This window comes from Ranitomeya variabilis, chromosome 4 (assembly GCF_051348905.1).
Source record: "Ranitomeya variabilis isolate aRanVar5 chromosome 4, aRanVar5.hap1, whole genome shotgun sequence".
NCBI lineage: Eukaryota > Metazoa > Chordata > Amphibia > Anura > Dendrobatidae > Ranitomeya > Ranitomeya variabilis.
Window position 1 is genome coordinate 471,147,341 of NC_135235.1, and position 19,200 is coordinate 471,166,540.

The following is a 19,200-nucleotide window of genomic DNA, read 5'->3' on the forward strand; positions in this document are numbered from 1 at the left end:
ATCATCAGAGGATGAGTGCAATTTATCTAAATGTGGTAGGGGATTTGTTACCCGAATGAAGTATTCCAACAAAGACAATATAGAATCTGAGAAACCAGTAATTATAAAGGAGCAAATAAGTGTGAAGAGAAAAAAGCAGCGCTCATCCTCCCGATTGAAAGTTAGACAAGAATTTAAACCACATTTAAATAAAATCCAAAATCAACACTTAATTGCACAGACTCAAATCATTGCAAACCTCAGAAAGAGGCAAAAGGAAGCCAGACAACAGCTGCTAAATAGAAATAATGAATCCAAGCATGCATTGTCATCTGAAGCACAATCCAAAGAAGAAAGTTTTCAAAATTACAAACATAACTTTGAAGACCAGCAGTACATTTATTCATCCAATTCCACTATTTCTTCCAAAAACAAAATTTCTATAAAAATTCTAAATAAGACAAAACAGGAAGATCAAACAGAAATGAGTACTGAAAAAAGTGAAGTTATTAGTCAAAACATTGTAGAATCTTCTCCTGGAATGCCTAAAGATGATAGACCAAGCTGCTCTTTATCAGCATTTCACAGAGTTACTGGGTGGCTAAGAAGAGTTCCACCCAAAAAGTCTAACTTCAAAGAGCGTCTAGCCAGTGTTGCTCGAGCCATTGGAATAACAGACTGGCTATTTCGAACTTTTAGAAGAAGAAAGAAACGTAGACAGTGTGAACTGAAAAGGAGAACAGCCATGAGGCTGCTGAGTACATCTAGATTTGTCAATCAAGCTAATCCAGTTCCTCAGAGGAGGTCTAGCAGTGAGAAAACTAAACTAGAAAGTTTAGATGAAGATTCTTCACAAGATTCAGCTAAGAATGAATCTCATGAGAAGAAAAAAACTTCAACTTCAAAAATTAAGAAACTCTGTGAGGCCACTGCAGTTGAAGAAGCCTCTGGCACACTAGATGCAAAATATGCTATAGTGTTTCCAAGAATTCATCACCTTGCAAAAACTATACAAATGTCTCCTGCTGTTCAGAACTGTACAGACAACACAGGTCAGAGATTAGTTGTGCCTTTACAGCCAGCAACTTCTAACAGGAGCTCAAAGATTATGCCAACAGAAATGAAAAACATTATTCGACCAGAAAATAGGCTTAAATATCGACCCTTGCAGTTATTGGAGTCCAGATCAACTGCCAGTGAAAAGTTAACTTCTACTGAGGAACCACCAGTTTTATTTGGCTTGTCAAGAAACAAAACTAGAAAGGAAAATCAAGAACAGATTAACAGCCAAAACCAAACTCCCCCAGAAGACAGGGCAGTACACAATGACTCTGAAGTTGATTCATCCTATGTCGACTCTACTCAAAATGCTGAAAATGAGTTAGAGCAAACTTCTTTTGAAGCTACAACTCATGTCCACTGGGCACAAAATGTACCTGGCAGGAGTGATCCTACAGGTTGGTTAAGTTCAGAAACCTTACTCCCTCGACTTACGATAGAAAACCTTAGCAAATGGACTATATACCAGGAGAAACCCCATACGAAATGTACACAACCCATTCAGCAGCCCAAAGACAGATGGGAAGCTGAGGATTCCACAGAAGACATGCTGCAAATGGCCATGAAAAAGAAACAGGTGCTTCTGTGCTACTGAATAGTTTTCATAATATTAAGTGCTGATATTATGTTTAGGAACATATTTTCCTATAGAAAACATGAATTTATCTGTAACCAAGGAGATTAACTTGCCATTCACAATGAAGTGTTACTCTTTGGCCTGTACTCTACATTTAGGGTACAGTTCAGTTAGCGAAAGTATTTGTGATTTCTGGTTAGTTAAATAAATGCATCATAACCAGCCATTAGTTTGATAGTTAAAGAGAACTTATTTCCCCCTGGAAGTCATTGGCTTTTAGTCATGTGGCACGTGTGCACAGAGTGGCTACAATCACCGCTCACAGCACCAATCACTGTGATCAGCACCCTAGCAGGATAATAAAGAGCTGGCTCTGCAGTGCATCTGTGTGGAGGAAGCTGTCAGTTAAAGTGCTGGGGCATGCTTACAGCCTGCACTTTAAGTATAGTGAGTGATTCTGTAAACTGCACACCCACATGACTGAAAGCCAGCGACATATGGAGGAAATAAGGTCAGTTTTCACTCATAAGCCACAATTTCATCAAGGTGCCCAGGCAGTATTGTAACACTATTTACCTACATATTACAGTAGTTTTTAGTTAACCAAGTTTTTTTTCTCTCTTGTCATTTTTCTGCAATGACGGTTCAGAACGGGGAGGAATGCTCAGAAGTAGAAGAATTTTCTGACCTATCCTTTTTAGAGTAAGTTTCCCATATAATCAGAGTCTTTGTTATTTTGTCTCCAAGCTAAATATAAGTGGTTAAAATGTTATTACTGCTTTTGTCATAGAAAATATAAAACATCTCTGAAGTCACTCACATTCCCCCCTCCCTCCTTTTTTCTATCACACCAATTTACAGTAAGAGGACCTGACACTAAAAGCCTCTTCCTTCTTCCCGCTTGCATTTGCAGTAAGGAAATAGGAGCCAGCAATCTAAAACTGCCATTATGTAAAATGGCAGTGTAGAAAGTGATATGACCCATCTTCATTAAATTGCATGGAGACGTCTTTATGCTGAGGTGCCTGAGCGAGGATCTATATTGTGCATAGACAAAGTGTACAGGTTGGGCAAATAGTTTAGACAGGAAAAAGCTTTTTGAGTGGATTAAAGGGAATATCTCACACTTTTTAGAACTAGCCATGGTCACCCAGTGTTAACATAAACAAGACAGTGGTAGCCCTTTTTTCTACAATAAATGGATGTTGAATTTAGGTGACATTGTGTTCCTGCTGGAGGAAATGTTACAATAAACCAGCTAAGACAATATGTCTCAGAAAGAAAATATAAAATATGAGAATTTGTATAAATCCGGGGCTAACCAGGGAAAAAGATACATATTTTCTTGTAACAATAACCCCCGCCAAAAGGCCACAAATTGATAGGGGCCAGATAACTGCCAACAGATATGCCATGTTTGGTCTCTAATTAAAGATAAAATCCCAATAAAAATGTGGCATCACTTTCAAACATCTGCGATCGTCCAGTGAGGAGTTCTCACATAATTTGGGATTTCATAAACTGAAAGGCTGAGAACAGCCCACAACCCGGCCCACGTGAGGTCATCACGGGGAGGATGTGTGGGTGGCACTCAGGGTCTGATAAAAGATCAAGTCGAATTATGATTTGCTTTCCTGAAGAGAGATGCACATCATGTATGCATGAATCCCGTTTATTGAACGACCCCAAGTGAAGCGCTCTCCTTTGTCTAAACTGAATCATCTCTGCGATTGGTGTAGTAAGTTCTCTTATTAATCCTTTTTACATTCTGTTAATGTATATGCTGTATAGCTTTGTCCCCTTTGTAAAACCTTTTGTATATTTTTCATAAACACTGCCTCCCTTTGGATTAAATATAAAATGTAATAGTTCTCTTCCTTTTGTTCTGTAAACCACACCTCAAAGCCATAGGCTACCTATCAGGTGTCCAATCAGCCTATATAAACAATTGGTGGTGGTGGTGAGTAGTCTGGGGTTATCATGGAGTTAACGATGACTGTACGGAGATACATACATATATTCCATGCATTGGAATCCGGAGGTGTATGTACCATAAGCTCTTTATTAGTTTCCTGATAACTGGCCTATTAGTGCAAACAACCTGAGGCCTCCTCCGTTATTCATCAGCCAATTGTCTAATTGTCTGGATGATAGGGGGCAGCAGAGAGCTGTTTGCTCCAAAGATCACAGCAGGTGGTTCTTGTGACCTTCCTGGCCTGTGATATTGTGAATTTGTGTGATAAGACCTTGACAGCCTTAATCAAGTTTAAAGAGGTGTTTTCTTAGTTACAACAATAAAGTTCCCATCAATGAGATGCACAGAATCTACAGAGACAGGAAAGGGGTCTACTAGTCAGACATGGGGTTGGCAGCAGTATGTTCTGCAAAAGCTTCAGCAAGTAGGGAACACATAGTATCCCAGTAATAAACCAATCCACCAGCCCCAAAATATTATTTTCAATTTTAACAAAAATTGAGAATTCCAGCAATTTCTGTTTGATAGTTTAAAAAAATGTAGTTATTTGTGCAGGATTGAGCCCCTGTGCAGGGTGCTATCAGTAAAAGTAAACCCAAATGCAGGCACAATAAAATCTAATTTCACCAAAAATTATAAAGAGAGTGACACACGGGACACACTCAATTTTGTTTTTGAAAATGTTTCATTTTGTGGCCAAAACTTTATAAATAAATTTCCACAAATAATGGTGGCCAAACCCGGTGGTTTAGCATCGATTGTGGTGAACTTGAACATGTGGGAGTTCAGTTTCCACAGAACAGACGACTGGATGTATGTTTCTTGTACACACAAAAGGCTAATGACACATGGAGGTAGAGGAGGAACAGTGAGGAAAGCAGTAGATGAGGCTGAGAAAATGACAAGGCACTACTTGCAGATATGGACTGGTCACCAGAAAAACAATCAAGAGAAGAGTGAGGACAGCTTGAGCCTTGTTAATTTGGCTGGTCAGTTTGCTTTCCTCGCATGTGCAGATGATGCCATTTTGCCATTTTGTGTGCTAACACAGTGACATAGTTCCTAGTCGATGTATGCCAGGATTTATACAGCTTATTTTTCAACAACACAGCCTACACATTGCAATAGATTAATAGATTGGTCATCTGGCAACATGTAAATTCCCCCACTAAAGATACCTGCACATAGGAATCACCACCACCATGGCTACCACCACAGGTTTCAGGCTCTTAGCCAGAATATTTCAGCCACACAGACAGTGGGGAAAAAGTATTTAGTCAGCCACTTAAAAAGATGAGAGAGGCCTGTAATTGACATCATAGGTAGACCACAACTATGAGAGTCAAAATTGAGAAAACAAATCCAGAAAATCACTTGTCTGATTTGGTAAGATTTAGTTTGCAAATTATGGTGGAAAAAAACTATTTGGTCACCTAAAAACATGCAAGATTTCTGGCTCTCACAGACCTGTAACTTCTTCTTTAAGAGGCTCCTCTGTCCTCCACTCATTACCTGTAGTAATGGCACCTATTTCAACTTGTCATCAGCATAAAAGACACCTGTCCACAACCTCAAACAGTCACACTCCAAACTCCACTATGGTGAAGGCCAAAGAGCTCTCGAAAGACACCAGAAACCAAATTGTAGCCCTGCACCAGACTGGAAAACTGAATCTGCAATAGGCAAGCAGTTTGGTGTGATGAAATCATCTGTGAGAGCAATAATAAAGAAAATGGAAGACATACAAGACCACTGATAATCTCCCTCAATCTGGGGCTCCACGCAAGATCTCACCCCGTGGGGTCAAAATGATCAGAAGAATGGTGAGCAAAAATACCAAAACCACATGGGGGGACCTAGCGAATGACCAGCATAGAGCTGGGACCACCGTAACAAAGGCTACCATCAGTAACGCACTACGCCGCCAGGGACTTAGATCCTGCAGTGCCAGATGTGTCCCCCTGCTTAAGCCAGTACAAGTCCGGGCCTGTCTGAAGTTTGGTAGAGATTTGGATTATCCAGAGGAGTATTGGGAGAATGTCATATGGTCTGATGAAACCAAAGTAGAACTGTTTGATAGAAACAAAACTTGTCGTGTTTGGAGGAGACAGAATGCTGAGTTGCATCCAAAGAACACCATACCTACTGTGAAGCATGGGGGAGGCAACATCATGCTTTGGGGCTGTTTCTCTGCCAAGGGACTAGGACGACTGATCTGTGCACATGAAAGAATGAATGGGGCCATGTATCGTGAGATTTTGAGTACAAACCTCCATTCATCAGCAAGGGCATTGATGATGAAATGTGGATGGGTCTTTCGGTATGATAATGATCCCAAGCACACTGCCAGGGCAACAAAGGAATGGCTTCGTAGAAGCATATGAAGGTCCTGGAGTGGTCTAGCCAGTCTCCAGATCGCAAACTCATAGAAAACCTGTAGAGGGAGTTGAAAGTCCATGTTGTTCAGCGACAAGCCCAAAACATCACTGCTCTAGAGGAGATCTGCATGGAGGAATAGGCCAACGTACTACCAACAATGTGTCACAACCTTGTAAAGACTTACAGAAAATGTTTGACCTTTGTCATTGCCAACAAAGGATATATAACAAAATATTGAGATGAACTTTTGTTAATGACCAAATACTTATTTTCCACAATAATTTGCAAAATAAATCTTGCCAAATCAGAGAAGGTAATTTTCTGGATTTTTTTTCTCACTTTTGAGTCTCATAGTGTTAGGGCTAGCGGAACGCACCTAATGAAAGTATATATTTTATTAGGATAGAAGCGTTCGCAGCCCGGGGTCCACCGTGCAGGAGAACCTGCTGCTAGCAAATAGCGGAATAAATGGCAGTGTTAGCTAACTCTGTTACTTCACAGAGCAGCCGTGAACACAAAGCGCTGCGCCCTGTTAGACTCCACAGAGGCACAGGTTAACTGTCTAAACAAGAGCAGTCAGTGGTCTTGCACGCACACGAAACTCCTCGCCGGAGGTGCCAGCATTCTAAGGGCTTATTTCAGCCAGGTCCCTGAACACACAAGCATACGAACTCCTCGCAGGAGGTGCCAGCATTCTAGGGGCTTATTTCAGCCGGGTCCCTGAACACACTCATACAAGACCACACTGGCGCAAAGTACATAAATGAAAGCAATACTAGCGCATGGCCGTGCGGCCATGCGAGCCTTATATAGCTGCAGCAAGTACAAGACCTTCCTAGAAGGACCAATGAGAGGCTGCCATACCTGAGCATGTGACCCTAAATCTCCACTGAGAGATCTTGCCCTGTGCATGCTCAGTGTGTGCCAATCAGGACTTAGTGCTAGCACCTACAGGACCTTCCTGAAAGGACCAATGGACTTAGCTGCAGTATCTGACCATGTGACCCTTGATCTCCACTGAGAGATCTTACTCAGGGCATGCTCAGAACGAGAAGAGCAGGACTTAGTCCCAGAAGCGTCTGCTCGCCGCTGCCCAGCACTGACTTCAATGGCAGAAGCAGGAAAAGCAGCAGTAACTCTTTGTACAGAGTGGGACTGAGCAAGACGCAGGGACCGACGTCTCCGCTGAGCAGGCTCCAGGAGAAGAATGGGAGACCTGTTGTGAATTCCGTCTGGGCTCCCTCTGGTGGCCTTTAGCGATACTGCGGGTCTGGAGCTGGGCTCAGCTGCCTCATTTCCTGCTATGCTGGTTCCTATTTAACTCCACCTGCACCTTTGTTTGTTGCCTGCTGTCGTTGTATTCAGTACTGGTTCTGATCTCTCTGGACTTCCTTGTGACCTGTCTCCATCCGGAGAAGCTAACTCTTGCTAGTTCATGTTTGCTCATTTTTCTCTTGAAAATATGTTTCATTATATGATGAGTTCAGTCCAGCTTGCTTATATGTGATTTTTTGCTTGCTGGAAGTTCTGGGGTGCAGAGTGCGCCCCTCACATCGTGAGTCGGTGTGGAGGTTCTTGTATTTTCTGCGTGGATAGTTTTTGATAGTTTTTGTACTGACCGCACAGATCCCTTGCTATCTTCAGTCTATTTAGCGTTAGTGGGCCTCATTTGCTTAAACCTGTTTTTCATTACTACGTTTGTATTTTCCCCTTAACTCACCGTTATTATTTGTGGGGGCTGTCTAAACTTTGGGGTAATTTCTCTGAGGCAAGTGAGGCTTGGATTTCTCTCTAGGGGTAGTTAGTTCCTCAGGCTGTGACGAGGCATCTAGGTTTTTAGGTAACGCTCCACGGCTGCCTTTAGTGTGTTTTGGATAGGTTCAGTGTTGCGGTCAGTATAGTTTCCACATCCCCAGAGCTCGTCCTAATATTCTGGTTTACCTATCAGGTCAGTTTGGTGATCCTACCACCGGATCATAACAGTACAGCAGGCCAGTAAAGAGTTAATGCATCGCAAAAGAGGGATAAGAGAAATCCTGAGTTCATTTTTTTTTTCTGCAGTGTGTCTAGCCTCTCTCCTCCCCTTAATCTCTGGGTGGTTCAGAATTCAGCTGCAGCTATGGACCTTCAGAGTCTGTCTTCTAGTGTGGATCATCTCACTGCTAGAGTACAAGGCATTCAGGATTATGTAGTTCGCAGTCCTATGTCAGAGCCTAAGATACCTATTCCTGAGTTGTTCTCCGGAGACAGATCTAGGTTTTTGAACTTTAAAAATAATTGCAAATTATTCCTTTCTCTGAGACCTCGTTCCTCTGGTGATCCGGTTCAGCAAGTTAAAATTGTTATTTCTTTGTTGCGTGGTGACCCTCAAGATTGGGCATTCTCTCTGGCGCCAGGAGATTCTGCATTGCAAAATGTGGATGCGTTTTTTCTGGCGCTTGGAGTGCTTTATGAGGAACCTAATCTGGTAGACCAAGCAGAAAAGGTTTTGCTGGCTCTCTCCCAGGGTCAGGATGAAGCAGAGGTTTACTGTCAGAAGTTTAGGAAATGGTCTGTGCTCACTCAATGGAATGAGGGTGCCCTGGCAGCGATTTTCAGAAAGGGTCTTTCTGAAGCCATTAAGGATGTTATGGTGGGGTTCCCCACGCCTGCGGGTCTGAATGAGTCAATGTCTTTGGCCATTCAGATTGATCGGCGTTTGCGGGAGCACAAACCAGTGCACCATATTTTCTGAGCAGAAGCCTGAGTCTATGCAATGTGATAGGATTCTGACCAGAATTGAACGGCAAAATCACAGACGTCAGAATGGGTTGTGCTTTTACTGTGGTGATTCTGCTCATGTTATCTCAGATTGTTCTAAGCGCACAAAAAACTTCGCTAAGTCTGTCACCATTGGTACTGTACAACCTAAATTCATTTTGTCTGTTACTTTAATTTGCTCTCTGTCATCCTACTCAGTTATGGCTTTTGTGGATTCAGGTGCCGCCCTGAATTTGATGGATTTGTCTTTTGCCAGGCGCTGTGGTTTTGTCTTGGAGCCTTTGCAATTCCCTATTCCACTAAAGGGAATTGATGCCACGCCATTGGCCAAGAATAAACCTCAGTACTGGGCTCAAATGACTATGTGCATGACTCCTGCACATCAGGAGGTGATTCGCTTTCTTGTGTTACATAATTTGCATGATGTTGTCGTGTTGGGTCTGCCATGGCTGCAGGCTCATAATCCAGTCCTGGATTGGAAAGCAATGTCTGTGTCAAGTTGGGGTTGCCAGGGGATTCATGGCGATGCTCCTTTGGTGTCAATTGCTTCTTCTACTCCTTCTGAAGTCCCTGAATTTTTGTCGGACTACCAGGATGTATTTGATGAGCCCAAGTCCAGTGCCCTACCTCCTCATAGGGATTGTGATTGCGCCATAAATTTGATTCCTGGTAGTAAGTTCCCTAAGGGACGACTTTTTAATTTGTCTGTACCAGAACATGCCGCTATGCGGAGTTATATCAAGGAGTCTTTGGAGAAGGGGCATATTCGCCCGTCCTCGTCCCCTTTGGATGCGGGGTTCTTTTTTGTGGCCAAGAAGGATGGTTCTCTAAGACCCTGTATAGATTATCGCCTTCTAAATAACATCACGGTCAAATTTCAGTATCCTTTGCCACTGTTGTCCGATCTGTTTGCTCGGATTAGGGGGGCCAGTTGGTTCACCAAGATAGATCTTTGTGGAGCGTATAATCTTGTGCGTATAAAGCAGGGCGATGAATGGAAAACAGCATTTAATACGCCCGAAGGCCATTTTGAGTACTTGGTGATGCCTTTTGGGCTTTCTAATGCCCCTTCTGTGTTCCAGTCCTTCATGCACGACATCTTCCGAGAGTATCTGGATAGGTTTATGATTGTGTACCTGGATGATATTTTGGTCTTTTCTGATGATTGGGAATCTCATGTGAAGCAGGTCAGGATGGTATTTCGGGTCCTGCGAGCCAATACCTTGTTTGTGAAGGGCTCTAAATGTCTCTTCGGAGTCCAGAAGGTTTCCTTTTTGGGCTTTATTTTTTCTCCTTCTACCATTGAGATGGATTCAGTCAAGGTCCAGGCTATTCATGACTGGACTCAACCTACATCGGTAAAAAGTCTTCAGAAGTTCTTGGGTTTTGCTAATTTTTACCGTCGCTTCATCACTAATTTTTCCAGTGTGGTTAAGCCTTTGACGGATTTGACTAAGAAGGGTTCTGATGTGACGAATTGGTCTCCTGCGGCCGTGGAGGCCTTTCAGGAGCTCAAACGTCGGTTCTCTTTGGCTCCTGTCTTGCATCAGCCGGATGTCTCTCTACCATTCCAGGTCGAGGTTGATGCTTCTGAGATTGGAGCAGGGGCTGTCTTGTCACAGAGAAACTCTGATGGCTCTGTGATGAGGCCATGTGCTTTCTTTTCAAGAAAGTTTTCGCCTGCCGAGCGGAATTATGATGTTGGTAATCGGGAGTTGTTGGCAATGAAGTGGGCATTTGAGGAGTGGCGACATTGGCTTGAGGGAGCCAAACATCATGTGGTGGTCTTGACTGATCACAAGAATTTGACTTATCTCAAGTCTGCTAAGCGGCTAAATCCTAGACAGGCTCGATGGTCGCTGTTTTTCTCCCGTTTCAATTTCGTGGTTTCATACCTTCCGGGTTCGAAAAACGTGAAGGCTGATGCTCTTTCTAGAAGCTTTGTGCCTGACTCTCCGGGAGTTTCTGAACCGGCTGGTGTCCTCAGAGAAGGGGTGATTTTGTCTGCCATCTCCCCTGATTTACGACGGGTACTGCAGGAATTTCAGGCAAATAGACCTGATCGTTGTCCACCGGAGAGACTGTTTGTCCCAGATAGATGGACCAGTAGAGTCATTTCCGAGGTTCATTCTACGGTGTTGGCAGGTCACCCTGGGATTTTTGGTACCAGGGATTTGGTGGCTAGGTCCTTTTGGTGGCCTTCCTTGTCGCGGGATGTGCGTTCCTTTGTGCAGTCCTGTGGGATTTGTGCTCGGGCCAAGCCTTGCTGTTCTCATGCCAGTGGTTTGCTTTTGCCTTTGCCTGTCCGGAAGAGGCCCTGGACGCATATTTCCATGGATTTTATTTTGGATCTTCCAGTCTCTCAGAAGATGTCTGTTATCTGCGTGGTTTGTGATCGTTTTTCTAAAATGGTCCATTTGGTGCCCTTGCCTAAGCTGCCTTCCTCCTCTGATTTGGTTCCACTGTTTTTTCAGAATGTGGTTCGTTTGCATGGTATTCCTGAGAATATTGTGTCTGACAGAGGATCCCAGTTTGTGTCCAGATTTTGGCGGTCCTTTTGTGCTAAGATGGGCATTGAATTATCTTTTTCATCGGCCTTCCATCCTCAGACGAATGGCCAAACCGAACGTACTAATCAGACCTTGGAGACTTATCTGAGATGTTTTGTTTCTGCTGATCAGGATGACTGGGTGACTTTTTTGCCATTGGCTGAGTTTGCCCTCAATAATCGGGCTAGTTCTGCTACTTTGGTTTCGCCCTTTTTTTGCAATTCTGGTTTTCATCCTCGTTTTTCCTCAGGTCAGGTTGAGCCTTCTGACTGTCCTGCGGTGGATTCTGTGGTGGATAGGTTGCAGCAGATTTGGAACCACGTGGTGGACAATTTGACGTTGTCACAAGAGAAGGCTCAGTGCTTTGTTAACCGCCGTCGCTGTGTGGGTCCCCGACTTCGTGTGGGGGATTTGGTGTGGTTGTTGGTTGTCTTCTCGTTATGTTCCGATGAAGGTTTCCTCTCCTAAGTTCAAGCCTCGTTTCATCGGTCCTTATAAGATTTTGGAAATTCTCAACCCTGTGTCATTTCGTTTGGACCTCCCAGCATCATTTGCCATTCACAATGTGTTCCATGGGTCATTGTTGCAGAGATATGTGGTGCCTGTGGTTCCTTCTGTTGATCCTCCTGCTCCGGTCTTGGTCGAGGGAGAATTGGAGTATGTGGTGGAGAAGATCTTGGATTCTCGTGTTTCGAGACGAAGGCTTCAGTACTTAGTTAAATGGAAGGGCTATGGTCAGGAGGATAATTCCTGGGTTGTCGCCTCTGATGTCCATGTGGCCGATTTGGTTCGTGCCTTTCATTCGGCTCGTCCTGATCGGCCTGGGGGCTCTGGTGAGGGTTCGGTGACCCCTCCTCAAGGGGGGGGTACTGTTGTGAATTCCGTCTGGGCTCCCTCTGGTGGCCTTTAGCGATACTGCGGGCCTGGAGCTGCGCTCAGCTGCCTCATTTCCTGCTATGCTAGTTCCTATTTAACTCCACCTGCACCTTTGTTTGTTGCCTGCTGTCGTTGTATTCAGTACTGGTTCTGATCTCTCTGGACTTCCTTGTGACCTGTCTCCATCCGGAGAAGCTAAGTCTTGCTAGTTCATGTTTGCTCATTTTTCTCTTGAAAATATGTTTCATTATATGATGAGTTCAGTCCAGCTTGCTTATATGTGATTTTTTGCTTGCTGGAAGTTCTGGGGTGCAGAGTGCGCCCCTCACATCGTGAGTCGGTGTGGGGGTTCTTGTATTTTCTGTGTGGATAGTTTTTGATAGTTTTTGTACTGACCGCACAGATCCCTTGCTATCTTCAGTCTATTTAGCGTTAGCGGGCCTCATTTGCTTAAACCTGTTTTTCATTACTACGTTTGTATTTTCCCCTTAACTCACTGTTATTATTTGTGGGGGCTGTCTAAACTTTGGGGTCATTTCTCTGAGGCAAGTGAGGCTTGGCTTTCTCTCTAGGGGTAGTTAGTTCCTCAGGCTGTGAAGAGGCGTCTAGGTTTTTAGGTAACGCTCCACGGCTGCCTTTAGTGTGTTTTGGATAGGTTCAGTGTTGTGGTCAGTATAGTTTCCACATCCCCAGAGCTCGTCCTAATATTCTGGTTTACCTATCAGGTCAGTTTGGTGATCCTACCACCGGATCATAACAGAGACCGCAGCGGAGATGGACCGAGATTCCCCCTGTGCAGAGGCAGGAACTCGACCCCTAACATTACCCCCCCCCTCCTACGGCGCCCCCCTCCTTGGGCCTCGCCACGCTCGAAAGCAGCAATGAGCTGCGGAGCCCGAATGTGCTCAGCAGACTCCCAGGACCTGTCCTCAAGACCATAACCCTTCCAATCCACCAAATAGAATTTTTTGCCACATACCACCTTGCACACCAAAATAGCGTTCACCTCGTAATCGTCTGTAGACGAACCCGATGTCCCAGCAGATGACTCGGAAAACCGGGACATGTATACGGGTTTCAAGAGGGACACATGAAAGGTGTCGGTGATACCCAGGCGTGGCGGAAGGGCCAAACGATAGACCACAGGATTAACCTGTTCGAGGACCTTGAAAGGACCCAAGAAGCGAGGTGCAAACTTAGCGGACTCCACTCGCAGCCTGATGTTACGGGCGGAGAGCCACACTAAGTCGCCAGGAGCAAAGGTCGGAGCGGGGCGCCGATGTGCATCGGCGGAGGACCTCATTCTCTCCTTGGAGGCCTGAATGGCATCCTGAGTGTGGTCCCAAATATCCCGTGCTTCCACAGCCCAGTCTGCCACCCTGGAGTTGGCAGAAGACACGGGCATAGGCACAGGTACCCGCGGATGCTGACCATAGTTGAGGAGGAATGGGTTTGTCCAATGGAGTCGGCAACCGCATTGTTCAGCCCAAACTCTGCCCACGGTAGCAAGGATGCCCAGTCATCCTGTCTGGCTGAAACAAAATGTCGCAGATATGTGACCAAGGTCTGATTGGCCCTCTCTACCAATCCATTCGTCTCGGGATGATATGCGGAGGAGAGATTTAACTCAATGCTGAGAAGACGACAAAGCTCTCTCCAGAACCGAGACGCAAACTGGGGACCCCGGTCACTGACAATCTTGTCTGGCATACCGTGTAGGCGAAAGATGTGCTTTATGAACAACGCTGACAAGGCCCATGCCGAAGGTAACCGCGGAAGCGGCACCAAATGCACCATTTTGGAGAAGTGATCGGTGATAACCCAAATGATGGTACAGCCCCGACACTTGGGCAAACCCACCACAAAGTCCATCCCGACCATCTCCCAGGGCCTGTCTGCCACCGGCAATGGATAAAGTAACCCAGCTGGCCGTTGTTGAGGAGACTTATTTTTGGCGCAGGAGACACACGCCAGAATATAATCCCTGACATCACGGATCATATGTGACCACCAATACGTCCTCGCCAACAGCTCAGATGTCCTTTTTGTCCCAAAATGTCCACCCACCCTGGACGAATGAGCCCACGAGAGAACCTCCAGTTGCAAATTGGGTGGTACAAAAGTCTTGCCCGGAGGCACAGACTCTAGCGAAACCGGAGCTACGGTTCTCAGGCTCTCAGTGGGGACAATAAGCCGAGGCTCCTCTTCCTCCTCCACAGATGACACCACGAAGCGAGAGAGAGCGTCGGCACGAATGTTCTTCTCCCCAGAAAGAAAATGGAGGGTGAAATGGAACCGGGAGAAGAACAAGGACCATCTAGCCTGGCGAGAATTTAACCGCTGGGCTGTCTGTAGGTACACCAGATTTTTATGGTCTGTGAAGACTTGGAAAGGAAAACGAGCTCCCTCCAAGAGATGTCTCCACTCCGAGAAGGCCAATTTCATGGCCAGCAACTCCCTGTCCCCGATGGAATAATTCCTCTCTGCTGGTGAAAAGGTCTTTGAAAAGAAGAAGCAAGGATGCTTCCGACCTTGAGCATCCTTTTGGAAGAGGACTGCTCCTGCACCAACAGATGAGGCATCCACCTCCATGATAAATGGGTCTGTCTACATCGGGGCGATGTAGGATGGGAGCACTAGCGAAATGTGACTTTATGAAATTAAAGGCCTTGGAGACCTCCACAGACCACAATTTGGGATTTGCTCCCTTCTTGGTAAGGGCAACCAAGGGAGCTATCAACGTTGAGAAGTGTGGAATTAACTGTCGATAGTAGTTAATGAACCCCATAAAGTGCTGCACCGCTTTAAGAGAATGGGGTTCCTGCCAGTCCATCACAGCCTGTAGCTTGGCAGGATCCATAGCCAAACCCTGGGCAGAGATGATATAACCAAGAAATGGCAAGGACTCCTGCTCAAACACACACTTATCCAACTTGGCGTAGAGGGAGTTTGCCCGTAAGAGGTCAAAGACTTTGCGAACATCTCTCCGATGGGAGTCGATATCTGGAGAGTGTTGTGAAATTGGATTTTGGGCTCCCCCGGTGGCCACTGGTGGAATTGAACTGGTGTGCATCATCCTCTCTGTTCACCTGTTTCCATCAGGATATGGGAGTCGCTATTTAGCCTTGCTCCTCTGTCACTTCCATGCCGGTCAACATTGTAATCAGAAGCCTTTCTGTGCATGTTCCTGCTGCTAGACAACTCCCAGCTAAGTTGGACTTTAGTCCTTGTTTGTTTTTGCATTTTGTTCCAGTTCACAGCTGTAGTTTCGTTTCTGTGTCTGGAAAGCTCTTGTGATCTGAAATTGCCACTCTGATGTTATGAGTTAATACTAGAGTCTTAAAGTAATTTCAGGATGGTGTTTTTTGATAGGGTTTTCAGCTGACCATGAAAGTGCCCTTTCTGTCTTCCTGCGATCTAGTAAGCGGACCTCAATTTTGCTAAACCTATTTTCATACTACGTTTGTCATTTCATCTAAAATCACCGCCAATATTTGTGGGGGCCTCTGTCTGCCTTTCGGGGAAATTTCTCTAGAGGTGAGCCAGGACTATATTTTCCTCTGCCAGGATTAGTTAGTCCTCCGGCCGGCGCTGGGCGTCTAGGGATAAAACGCAGGCTACGCTACCCGGCTACTGTTAGTTGTGCGGCAGGTTTAGTTCATGGTCAGTTTAGTTTCCATCCTTCCAAGAGCTAGTTCTTATGTTTGCTGGGCTATGTTCTCTTGCCATTGAGAACCATAACAGTTTGACCGGACAAAAAGGGTTAAATTAATTGACAGAGAAAGGAGAGATAAGAGAAGTCTGCTGAAGATTTTTTTTTTTTTTTTTCCTTCAGTTCTGAGTGTGCTTGTAATTGAATCTCTTGCAAGTCTGCCTATATTGCAGCCTTTCTCTCTCTCTCTCCTTCTAATCCTGGAATGGCTCTGTGTTCACCTGTTTAAAATGGATATTCAGAGTTTAGCTGCAGGTTTGAATAATCTCACCACGAAAGTTCAAAATTTACAAGATTTTGTTGTTCATGTTCCTATATCTGAACCTAGAATTCCTTTGCCTGAATTTTTTTCGGGGAATAGATCTTGCTTTCAAAATTTCAAAAATAATTGCAAGTTGTTTTTGTCCCTGAAATCTCGCTCTGCTGGAGATCCTGCTCAGCAGGTCAGGATTGTGATTTCCTTGCTCCGGGGCGACCCTCAGGATTGGGCTTTTGCATTGGCTCCAGGGGATCCTGCGTTGCTCAATGTGGATGCGTTTTTTCTGGCCTTGGGGTTGCTTTATGAGGAACCTCAGTTAGAACTTCAGGCGGAAAAGGCCTTGATGTCCCTATCTCAGGGGCAAGACGAAGCTGAAATATACTGCCAGAAATTCCATAAATGGGCTGTGCTTACTCAGTGGAATGAGTGCGCCCTGGCGGCGAATTTCAGAGAGGGTCTCTCTGATGCCATTAAGGATGTTATGGTGGGGTTCCCTGCACCTACAGGTCTGAATGAGTCCATGACAATGGCTATCCAGATCGATAGGCGTCTGCGGGAGCGCAAACCTGTGCACCATTTGGCGGTGTCTACTGAGAAGACGCCAGAGAATATGCAATGTGATAGAATTCTGTCCAGAAGTGAACGGCAGAATTTTAGACGAAAAAATGGGTTGTGCTTCTATTGCGGTGATTCAACTCATGTTATATCAGCATGCTCTAAGCGTACTAAGAAGCTTGATAAGTCTGTTTCAATTGGCACTTTACAGTCTAAGTTTATTCTATCTGTGACCCTGATTTGTTCTTTATCATCTATTACCGCGGATGCCTATGTCGACTCTGGCGCCGCTTTGAGTCTTATGGATTGGTCCTTTGCCAAATGCTGTGGGTATGATTTGGAGCCTCTTGAAACTCCTATACCCCTGAAGGGGATTGACTCCACCCCATTGGCTAGCAATAAACCACAATACTGGACACAAGTAACTATGCGGATTAATCCGGATCACCAGGAGATTATTCGCTTTCTTGTGCTGTATAACCTACATGATGTGTTGGTGCTTGGATTGCCATGGCTGCAATCTCATAACCCAGTCCTTGACTGGAAAGCTATGTCTGTGTTAAGCTGGGGATGTAAGGGGACGCATGGGGACGTACCTGTGGTTTCCATTTCATCATCTATTCCCTCTGAGATTCCTGAATTCTTGACTGAATATCGTGACGTTTTTGAAGAACCTAAGCTTGGTTCATTACCTCCGCACCGGGAGTGCGATTGTGCCATAGATTTGATTCCGGGTAGTAAATACCCTAAGGGTCGTTTATTTAATCTGTCTGTGCCTGAACATGCTGCTATGCGAGAATATATAAAGGAGTCCTTGGAAAAGGGACATATTCGTCCTTCGTCATCTCCCTTAGGAGCCGTTTTTTTCTTTGTGGCTAAGAAAGATGGCTCTTTGAGGCCGTGCATTGATTATCGGCTTTTGAATAAAATCACGGTTAAATATCAATATCCGTTGCCACTGCTGACTGATTTGTTTGCTCGCATAAAGGGGGCCAAGTGGTTCTCTAAGATAGATCTCCGTGGGGCGTATAATTTGGTGCGAATTAAGCAGGGGGATGAGTGGAAGACCGCATTTAATACGCCCGAGGGCCACTTTGAGTATTTGGTGATGCCTTTTGGTCTTTCTAATGCCCCTTCAGTCTTTCAGTCCTTTATGCATGACATTTTCCGTGATTATTTGGATAAATTTATGATTGTGTATCTGGATGATATTTTGATTTTTTCGGATGACTGGGACTCTCATGTCCAGCAGGTCAGGAGGGTTTTTCAGGTTTTGCGGTCTAATTCCTTGTGTGTGAAGGGTTCTAAGTGCGTTTTTGGGGTTCAAAAGATTTCCTTTTTGGGATATATTTTTTCCCCCTCTTCCATCGAGATGGATCCTGTCAAGGTTCAGGCTATTTGTGATTGGACGCAACCCTCTTCTCTTAAGAGTCTTCAGAAATTTTTGGGCTTTGCTAACTTTTATCGTCGATTTATTGCTGGTTTTTCTGATGTTGTTAAGCCATTGACTGATTTGACTAAGAAGGGTGCTGATGTTGCTGATTGGTCCCCTGCTGCTGTGGAGGCCTTTCGGGAGCTTAAGCGCCGCTTTTCTTCCGCCCCTGTGTTGCGTCAGCCTGATGTTGCTCTTCCTTTTCAGGTTGAGGTCGACGCTTCTGAAATCGGAGCTGGGGCGGTTTTGTCGCAGAGAAGTTCCGATTGCTCCGTGATGAGACCTTGTGCCTTTTTCTCGCGTAAATTTTCACCCGCCGAGCGGAATTATGATGTTGGGAATCGGGAGCTTTTGGCCATGAAGTGGGCTTTTGAGGAGTGGCGTCATTGGCTTGAGGGGGCTAGACATCAGGTGGTGGTATTGACTGACCATAAAAATCTAATTTATCTTGAGTCCGCCAGACGCCTGAATCCTAGACAGGCGCGCTGGTCGTTGTTTTTCTCTCGGTTTAATTTTGTGGTGTCCTACCTGCCGGGTTCTAAGAATGTTAAGTCGGATGCCCTTTCTAGGAGTTTTGAGCCTGACTCCCCTGGTAATTCTGAACCTACAGGTATCCTTAAGGATGGAGTGATATTGTCTGCCGTTTCTCCAGACCTGCGGCGGGCCTTGCAGGAGTTTCAGGCGGATAGACCTGATCGTTGCCCACCTGGTAGACTGTTTGTTCCTGATGATTGGACCAGTAAAGTCATTTCTGAGGTTCATTCTTCTGCATTGGCAGGTCATCCTGGAATCTTTGGTACCAGGGATTTGGTGGCAAGGTCCTTCTGGTGGCCTTCCCTGTCTCGAGATGTGCGAGGCTTCGTGCAGTCTTGTGACGTTTGTGCTCGGGCCAAGCCTTGTTGTTCTCGGGCTAGTGGATTGTTGTTGCCCTTGCCTATCCCGAAGAGGCCCTGGACGCACATCTCGATGGATTTTATTTCGGATCTTCCTGTTTCTCAGAAGATGTCCGTCATCTGGGTGGTGTGTGATCGTTTCTCTAAGATGGTCCATTTGGTTCCCCTGCCTAAGTTGCCTTCTTCTTCCGAGTT

At 45.2% G+C, this 19,200-nt stretch overlaps 1 protein-coding gene across 1 annotated transcript in view; it reads left to right on the top strand.

Annotated features, from left to right (window-relative positions):
- Positions 1–2,252: 2,252 nt before the first annotated feature.
- The window catches only part of LOC143767920 (unconventional myosin-XVB-like), a 199,192-nt gene continuing 182,244 nt past the window's right edge, over positions 2,253–19,200 (top strand). The window contains exon 1 of the mRNA XM_077256439.1: positions 2,253–2,317. Within this exon, the coding sequence (XP_077112554.1) occupies positions 2,253–2,317 (65 nt within the window). The remainder of the gene's footprint in view (positions 2,318–19,200) is intronic.